The 9,861-nt window shown below is 38.1% G+C and overlaps 1 protein-coding gene across 1 annotated transcript; it reads left to right on the plus strand.

The window, feature by feature from the left end:
• The first annotated feature begins 4,747 nt into the window (after positions 1-4,747).
• On the plus strand, positions 4,748-9,059 carry LOC143858967 (putative xyloglucan endotransglucosylase/hydrolase protein). The gene is made up of 5 exons (XM_077369675.1): positions 4,748-4,846; positions 5,115-5,315; positions 6,165-6,265; positions 7,704-7,897; positions 8,475-9,059. The coding sequence occupies exons 2-5, from the start codon at positions 5,129-5,131 to the stop codon at positions 8,878-8,880; spliced, it is 888 nt and encodes a 295-aa protein (XP_077225790.1). The 5' UTR covers positions 4,748-4,846; positions 5,115-5,128; the 3' UTR covers positions 8,881-9,059.
• The last annotated feature ends 802 nt before the right edge of the window (positions 9,060-9,861 follow it).

A 9,861-nucleotide genomic window follows, 5' to 3' on the forward strand; every position in this document is an offset into this window, starting at 1 on the left:
AAACTATAGGGTGATCTTGACCGTCCGATTTAAGATAAAAGGAATTATGGAAACATCTATAGATTGGAGGGCTAGGATCGGCCTATGGAAATGATTTTTGGGGCACAACTTATTTATGTTGTGTTCCATCACATTGACAGTTTGGATCAACCTATGACGTGGTCCGTACAGTTCTTTGTCGGCATACAGAAGTAACTACTATACCAAAATTCATCATGGCCCTTTTGGAGTATTTATCATGCATACAGAAGTTCTTAAAATCTGTTTTGATAAAATGAAAATTTATTGAAAATTTGATTGCATTCCCATGTTAGTCGAGACACTACCAAATAGACCTGGCAAACGGGTGGGTCGGGCCGGGTCAACCCGCAGGTGATGCGGGTGCAGGTCCACGGGTCTGATGAGGAAATGACCCGCATTTTTGCGGGTCAGAATTTAGGTGACCCACACGGCCCGCGGGTGGGTCGGGCCGGGTCAACCCGCGGGTGATGCGGGTGTGGGTCCACGGGTCTGGTGAGGAAATGACCTGCATTTTTGCGGGTCAGAATTTAGGTGACCCGCGCGGCCCGCGGGTGGGCCGGGTCAACCCGCGGGTCACCTATGGGATTGTAATAATTATCCGATTTGACAGCATCTCTGTTATTTTCCGTAATTGTCATGACCTTTTATATTTTATTTGTAAAACATTTCTAGGTAATTTTTCATTTAAAACGTTATAATTTAGCTATTTTACTTTTTGGGTGTAATGATTACTTTTTTTTGTTTTTTTATTTGCTAGCAACATTTGCCATGTGCGGGGATCTTGCACGAGGATGGCCCCATGCCGAGAAGTTGCCATGTGAGAAGTTTGGTAGCAAATTCTTGTAAAATAAAAAACCGAAGGAAATGTTATCCACAATACTGTTTTCTTATAAGCGCACTCTCACTTTATTAAAAGTATGGTATGGCCCACACCATAGGATGATCCAAACCGTCCATTAGATGGGCCATAGCCTAAATAGGTTATGCTCCAAAAATCATTTTCATAGGATGATCCTAACCCTCCAATCTGAATGTTAGAGGGTTGATCCTAACCCTCTATAGATCGGAGGGTTAGAATCAACCAAATGGAAATAATTTTGGGGCATAACCTATTTAAGCTATGGCGTATCTAATGGACGGTTTGGATAATCCTATGGTGCGGGCCATACCGTACTTTTTATAAAGTGAGGAGTTCCCTCGGAAAAAACAGTAGTGCTCATAACATTCTGAAGAAAAATTAAAAAATACGTAAAAATGCGGGTGCCCGTGGGTTGACCCGACCCGACCCGTGTTTTTGCGGGTTGGGTCACCCGCAGGTTAGTTTTTCACGGGTCACTAAAACTTAGACCCGTGCCCGCAAATTTGCGGGTGGGTCGGGTCGACCCGCGGGCACGGGTCGCTTTTGCCAGGTCTACTACCAAACACTAGAATAGGAACCACGACTGATTCCCTTGTTGAATTTCAGTCCTCACCCAAACACTAGAATTGGAATTGCATTTCATTTACAGGGGGGAATTGGAATGTGATGTCAATACCGATTCCTGATTCCTGATTCCTGCAATCCATACGCACCCTAGATGGGATGGGATGGGATGGGATGAAAAGTGCGTGAATATATCACTTCCCTCCTGAAAAATCGTAGTGCTGCTGAGATTTAAGATGTAGGTCACACTTTCATGTTTTGGATTCCAGGAATTTTCTAGAAAAGTCTGGAGAGGAAAAACTTTTCTAAAATTTCCTACCCTTTTGAAAAAAAGCTTAGCAGATGAAACAAGGCAAAAGATGAGTCAACTATGAAGAAAAAAAAAACAAGAGATTGAACAGGGCAGGGCGGACGGCCAATATAGCCGTCCACCGGAAAACAAATTTCACGATTAAGCCAAGCTAGGTCGTTATGCTTTGATACCATGAAGCAAATATCGACAAAAAAATGGACAGGGCATTAATAAAAGGGTGCAAATAGCTAAAATGGGGTGTGGTTATCATTTTTTGGGTCATGTCACATAAGATGAGGTGATATGACTTTATCACTTACTATGTTTAACCCTTTGAGTGTTCTATATAATCACTCATTAGGGCTAATTGTATTGTATCCAAGAATAATAGAAATTATCTAAAATTCTTTTTGCTAATATTTGCCGTCATCGTTTTTGCCGCTAATTGCCGCCCATCTCTTTGTTTTTTTTTCCTCATCTTTGTTACCTATTTCGGCATTGGTCCATAATGACTCATTTCTAGCCCATTCCGGCATTGGTCCTAGTGACCCATTTCTTGCCCATTCCGGCATTGCATTACTACTCGCCCATTGAGGCTTCTTGTCTAGCCCATTGAGGCTATGATTTATTCTCATCCATTTCTTCACAGCAAATCAGCAAGCAGCGTCTTTTCGGCAATATACATTCGCAACAACATCAGTGCATATTCATCATCAAACTTCGATAGTGCGCTTCAAATCAAAAGATTTCATTTTTTCATGGGGAGAAAATTTTATTTTCTTATTTGAGAATTTCATTGTAATCAAACGTATGTTGATTTTAAATCCACATACGTTTGGGGGGGGGCATGTTAGAATATTTGAGATCTCACAGTCAGATTATGTTGAATTCACACCATTGGATCACCATGGTGCTCGATTTCGCAAGTGGGTTGAATGAGTAACCTAGCTAGATTATGTAGCTAGCTTAAATTAGCAGTTAGGCTAAACTTAGTAGATAGGATTTCTAGAATTATCTCTTGCCTTGGTTATGTTTATCTCTTTCTATGTGTAAACCTTTGAGTGTTCTATATAATCACTCATTAGGGCTAATTGTATTGTATCCAAGAATAATAGAAATTCTCTAAAATTCTTCACTTTTTTTCACAAACAGAAATAGATTACTTTAACTCAGGCTGTTAACCATACTTAATTACTTATATTATATCATGTCCCTCTAATTTGTGGGGACAAACAAATTTCAAGGAAAACTTTTCTGTCAGAAATATTTTTCATGCAATGCAGGCATGGCCGATAATTTTCCATCATATCATGGGGCTCAGAGTGCACTTCTGTTGGATTGGCTAACTCATTGACATGGTCCATGCCCCCGAGGTAGGAATGTGCTCTTAATTAATCTTCAAAATCATTTTAAATTTTCTACTCTAATAATGTGCTCACAGCTAATTTCTATCCTAATTTCCATTAAGTCTAAAGCAAAACTCAACAAAAGAGTTACCGATCCAAGGGTTAGGATCATCCTATGGAAATTATCTACGCTGTACAACCTATTTACGCTATAAACAATTTTTAATTTGTAAGGCATATTTAATAGTTATAGAAAAGGAAAAAAAACTAGGGAAATGATATATTCGCTCCTTAATTTTTTCTACTTGGGACACCTCCTCTAGGCCTTGTTTGTTTTGGATTTTGAGATCTGATTATGGAAAGCACTCTGAAAACTAATTTTGAGATCCGATTTTGTTTTTTTTTTTTTTTTTTGTGTGCGTCTCTTCTTTATTTTAAACGAATTCCCGTTTTGCTAGCTGCCTTCACTGAATATTGGACTCAAAATATTCGGCTCAAAATTAAACAGATATTTTGGATCATTTAGTCCGTTTTGGACTCGCAATCAGTTCTCAAAATCTAAAACAAACATGGCCTTGGGCTCATATTGGTTGAAGTGATGAGACCAACCATGACATTATAGGGCCCACATTTTTGTGTTAAGTGGGTCCCCAATTAAACAAAAGTAGGTTTCATCATCTAAACCAATAGGAAATCATGCATTATCAAGTTTAGTACTTCACTATCTAAGCACTCAAAGCGCTTTCCATAATCAATTTTACAGAATGCATTTTCAAGTAGGTTTCGTCATCTAAACAATCCTATTTTGAGTAGGTTCCATCATCTAAACCACTAGGAAATCATGCATTAATTATCAAGTTTAGAACTTTACTATCTAAGCATCATTGCTCCATACCAATCCATAGGGGATGGTCGTTCTAAAAAGAAAGTCACCTCTATGTTCCTTAGAACCCATAATCTGTCTTTTACCACTGATCCTAAAAGTGATATTCAAGATTTTAAATTTCTGATTTCAGTGAGGACCGAAACTGAAATTGCCGAAATTTACCAAATTTGGGTCGAAATTTTGGAAATTTCAATCAAAATTTTTGATAAAATATTAAATTTTATATTCTTTTACAGAATTTCAGCTTAAATTTCGAACAACTTGACAGAATTTCCGGAAAAGAAGGACCCGACCTATCGTGGCGTGGTAAAGGTATTGTCTGTGGTGTTAGTACAACCACTCCACCGGAAATTCCCTCTGCCCCTACTGTACTCCAGCTTGGTAGTTTCCACCGCCTGTCCAGGGTTGAGCCCTGGGATTCTTAAAGCATGTATTTCATTTATTCGGAGCTATTAGAGCGGGATCCATTATTTGGGGAATATGAGTCGAAGCAATAACAAGAATCTTTCTAGTGGAACATCTTGGCTAAAATTTTCGGTTTCGGTGAGGACCAAAATTTAAAACCTCGGTGACATTGCCCCTTGTCGTTCTCCACTGCAATTGGTAAAGGGGACAAAAAGACCAAACCGCCATCATGTTACCTACACACGCTTTATTTCCTTTTCACTCGTGCATGCATGTGCAGAGACCCCACCTTTCCCTCCCTACCGACAAAATTAACATTTTTAAAGTCCCTACACAACAAGCACCGAAAAAGCACGTATCTTTTTTCGCCACATATCATTTCATTGGTGTATATAAATGTGTAAAACTCCACCCCCTTCTCTCTCTCAAACCCCATTCCTCTTACAAGCCTCCTCCTCTACATATTCTACCTGGTTTGTTGTTCCTAACTTACCACATTTTTTTGGGAAGTGATATATTCCCCTCCCCACCCTTCCTTTTCTACTTGGGACAGCCCCTCTAGTGTAAAAGAGTGGTCATAAATACACTAGAGGGGGCTGTCCCTAGTAAGAAAAGGGGTGAATATATCACTTCCCTTTTTTTCTCTTTAACAACTAGATTATGGTGTATCACCGTCTAAGTTTCTCATGTGTTAGCAATTTACCCTCCAGTTTAATTTCATTTTTTATTCTTTTTCTGTAGTTGGATTTGCAAATATGGTGCATAAGGCAGTGTTTATGAGCATGTTTATATGTGGATTATGTGATATAATTATGGGTGCATCACCAAAGAAGCCCGTAGACGTGCCATTTCAGAAGAATTATGTGCCCAGTTGGGCGAGTGACCATATCAAGTACATTAATGGAGGTTCTGAAGCTCAAGTGGTGCTCGATAAATACTCAGGTACTTTGGTTTGCGAAATTGTCGATCTAAGGTTCGACGAAAATGGAAAATAATGAAGAAATCAAACAAACACAGATCAAGAATTCAAAAGATTTACGTGGTTCATCACATGTTTTTGTGAATATATTCACGGGTGAAAATTACCCGTCTTTAGTTGCTTTATTTGCACTAATGATTCAACAAATCCATCCAGAGGAAAGTGATTTACATGGCTCCGTGTATGTGCGTTTTTATATGCTGCCCACAAGTTAGGAGTGGCAATCCAACCGAAACCGAACCGAAAATTCGGTTTCGGTTACCAAACCAATTCAAATTTCAAACCGAACCGAAACTGAACCGTTGCCCCCGATTTCCAATGATTATGAGTAAGAGGTGGCGAAATTGGCCTAACCGAACCGAACCGAAAATTCAAATTTCGGTTTGGTTCGGTTTGGGTGTCAAACCGAACCGTTGCCACCCCTACGACTAGTACTTGCATGTATTTTTCTAAAGAAATAGTGGGATCCACATAGTTAGATGATACAAATCATTCATTTTTTAGACCCCTAACTTAAATATGCAATGCCTCGAAAATCATCCCCACAGTATGATCCTAACCCTTTGATCTGTCGAGGGACAGTACATAAGTTACAAAAAACTCTTTAAGTGAAGGTTAGGATCATACCATAAAGATGATTTTTGGATCACAGCCGATTTAAGGGCCCAACAAATGAATGGTTTTGGATCACAGCCGATCTCAGATTATATAGATCAACATACATGTTTTTAACAATGGGAGTCTTCTCCTAAAATTGCATGTCTTCGATAATTTAATTAGTTTATTGATTTATGCATTTGTGAACTATGAAGGGACCGGATTTCAGTCAAGAGGCTCCTACTTGTTTGGGCATTTCAGCATGAGAATAAAGCTGGTGGGAGGAGATTCAGCTGGGATTGTCACTGCTTTCTATGTAAGCACATTTTCTTATTTCTTTTTCCTGTCTTTGTTTATTTCAAATGCTGTTTGTATTTCCTACTGTTGCTTTACCTTTCTTCAGCATTTCCCCCCCTTTTTCCAGCATTTCCACCCCTTTTGTTTGTCTTTTCAGATAAATGACAACATTTCCACTCTCTTTTGTTTGTCTTTTCCTGGAAATAAAGTCATTTGCTTTGATTGTTGACAGAAACGATTTTTTAAAGTTTATGTGATGCTTTGATTGTTAGTCTCTTGAAGGTTTCCTTTTTCTTTACCAACCTAAGACTAGGGAGGGCTTTATTTTCAATTTAACTTGCTTTTTTGACCGACAAACTCCTTGATATCATGATATGATAGTAAACTTTTGACTTTATCTTTTGTTAGTTTAATTGATTTGCTTATCAAGTTCTCTTTTTTTTGGTGGCCAGCTTAGCTAACCAATGTTAAGGGCACCCAAACCTTATTATATCCTCTCATATAGATACTAATATCATTCACCTAAGTATCATTATCTTTCTTCACAGAAGCCCATTGTACTTGTGGTTGTGGCATCCAAGGTTTTAAATTTCGACCAAAATCCGAAATTTCGGTCCGAAATTGGGTTAAGTCGAAACGTTACATAATTTCGACTGAAATTACTGAAATTTCGGCTGAAATTTCATAAGAGATAAAATATTACTTTTCCTATTTCGACGGATTTCGAACGAAATTTCACTTGAAATTTCGGTTTCGGTGAGGACCGAAACTCATTCCGAAACCAAAATTTAAAACCTTGGTGGCATCTAGCTGCATTGAACAATACCATTGCACTATTGCAGCACTCAACAAACAATACTATTGTTTCAATTGTAAGGGATTTTCTTAGACAATTTCTCTAGAAATTCTAGTCATCGATATTTATTACAATCCTCGAACAATTGGATGGAATCAAACATAAATATCATGTTTCAAATAAGATGCTTTATCTATTTTATTTTAAAATACGACGCATTATAGCATTCTGTAACGGGAAATGATATTTCCACCCCTTTCTATTTGCCTATACCTAAAAATGATTTCATTTCCACCCCCTTTTGTTTGTCTTTCCCTCAAAATGAAGCATTTTCAGGAAAAGACAGGAGAGAGGGAATGTTGGGAAAGGTGTGAAAATATCATTTCCCTGGTGTTACACTTTATAAAATGCCCATAAATTTTAAGGGAGATGATTTTTCCACCCTCATTAAGGAATAATACACCCAGCTTTTAACCTGATTTGACGTCAAAAAGAGCTAAAGTCTGCCCACAATTCATGTAAAAGGGGCGTGTACGATCCTACAGGCGTGGGGGGTGTGGAAAAATCACCTCCCAAATTTTAATTAGAAGTTTCATTTAAACCATTTCTATTAATTGATTGGCAATTGTCACTTTATTTTATTGTTTTTTTTTTTTTGCAGCTTTCATCTGAGACTTCTGAGCATGATGAGATAGACTTTGAGTTCTTGGGGAATAGGACCAATCAACCCTACATCCTTCAAACTAATGTGTTTACAGGAGGGAAGGGAGATAGGGAACAAAGGACATACCTATGGTTTGATCCTTCAAAGCATTACCATTCCTATTCAATCCTCTGGAACATGTATCAGATCGTGTATGTGTGTTTTTCCCTACATTTTCATGCAGAATTATTCATTCCTTGCGCCGAGATTTCAGCCTAACAGATTATTAAAACCTTTTGATTTAAATCAGATAGTTGTAATATTTGATTAGCACCAAACCCATCAAGTGTTAGAACTAAGCTACTAACCTTAGTATGTGGCTTTCAAAAAAATCACTTTCAGTTCAAAAACAAGATCTGGTTTAATGGAAGATTACCCATGATTTACTTCAACAAAAAGTTGCAAAAATAAGCATTGGTTAAATGAAAGATGACCCATGAGGCCATGATTAGCTGATTTTGTAATTCACAAGCATTGAGCATTTTATCGCTTAGGCTTAGTGTTTGTCGCTCATATGTGCTGAGCCTTGGTTCTCCCTCTCTCGCTTATTCCGAGTTAGGGTGGGTTTTGTGCTTTTATTGTATCATCTTTCTCTTTATGAAATAAATCTGCAGGGGCACCGCTAAACCCTAGCTTACCCATAAAAAAATAAAATGACCCATGATTTACTTTACTAAAATGTTGTTTCTTACTATCTCTAATTTTTCTTTTCTCTTTGTAAATTATCAGCTTCTTTGTCGATGAGATACCCATTAGGATATTTAAGAACAGCAAGGATCTTGGAGTGAGGTTCCCTTTCAACCAGCCCATGAAGATATACTCAAGCCTATGGAATGCTGATGACTGGGCTACTAGAGGAGGACTAGAGAAAACTGATTGGTCCAAAGCTCCCTTCATCGCATCTTATACTTCGTTCCACGTGGACGCTTGTGATGCTTCCTCACCTCAATCTGCGCAAGTTTGCTCTACACGTGGAAAGATGTGGTGGGACCAGAAGGCTTTCCAAGACCTAGATGGCCTACAGTATAGGAGACTTATGTGGGTCCGGAAGAAATACACCATCTATAATTATTGTAATGATAGAACTAGGTATCCTGGTGTCCCACCAGAATGTGCTAGAGATAGGGATATTTAGAGTTATACGTGATATCTATGTTTAAGATTATAAAGATAGTATGTTTTCCATTTGGGAGCAATAACATTGTCTACATGTGAGTTATGTGATTAGCTATTCCTGGATACCCTGCCATTGGGATTAGCTATTCAAAGTGTTGTAACGCTTATTAGGATAATAAAATCTCAGCTTAGCCCTAAGATTTCAATATTAAGACAATTTTGTTCTGGTAATATTTATCCAAGGACATTGGTCAATGTAAATTGGGATAGCAAGTATCTTCAAGGATAAAATAAATCCCAGCTTGCTATCCCTATGATGAAGAAAGCCATTATCTCTGTGAAAAATTTCTAACACTAAGTGAAGCTATATTATGGTGTGAATAATCCACTCTAGACTCATTGATGTGGGCCCTCGATCTGGATCATTCTTAGGGGTAAAACTAACATTGATGGTATCTAAGATCCGATCGGTGGCCCGCAAGCCGTTGATTGAAACAAGAATAGATTTTCGTTTCTACTTAATCTTTACTTTCAACATTTTGCTACGGACGGTTAAGATTGCATGACGAGAACAATTTTTAGGCTGTTAGTAATCTGCGATGGGAAACACCTGATGGAAGGATCAGATCAAGGGGCAAGCTGATAGTTGATAGCAACACCCAAAAATTTACTCTTCCACCATTGAGATTTACAATGTAATTGACATGAGATTATTACTTTTTAATATTCTACACTATAGATTTTGGATTTCAAGAAGCTGGAGTAGCTCAGTTGGTTAGAGAGTGTGGCTGTTAACCACAAGGTCGAAGGTGGTTCAAGCCCTTCCTCTAGCGATATCTGTGGCTTTCATTTTCTTAGTTAATGTTTTGTTATAGAGAAATGATTTGAGCTCCCAACTGTGCAATATGGTGTTTGATTCCATATCTCCACCCCAAATCAGAATAGTATTTGGTCATGGATTTTAGGTTGAAGAAAAGAATCAAGTGTTCCATTTGTCCAT

Source organism: Tasmannia lanceolata, unplaced genomic scaffold, assembly GCF_043159265.1.
Source record: "Tasmannia lanceolata isolate RefF3 unplaced genomic scaffold, GAP_Taslan_0.1 ptg000002l, whole genome shotgun sequence".
NCBI lineage: Eukaryota > Viridiplantae > Streptophyta > Magnoliopsida > Canellales > Winteraceae > Tasmannia > Tasmannia lanceolata.

Bases quoted from the DNA above. Each gene is read 5' to 3' on its own strand.
- LOC143858967 (XM_077369675.1), top strand. From the start codon at position 5,129: ATGGTGCATAAGGCAGTGTTTATGAGCATGTTTATATGTGGATTATGT. The intron at 5,316-6,164 runs GTACTTTGGTTT...TGAACTATGAAG, and splicing joins GGTGCTCGATAAATACTCAG to GGACCGGATTTCAGTCAAGA. The intron at 6,266-7,703 runs GTAAGCACATTT...TTTTTTTTGCAG, and splicing joins GGATTGTCACTGCTTTCTAT to CTTTCATCTGAGACTTCTGA.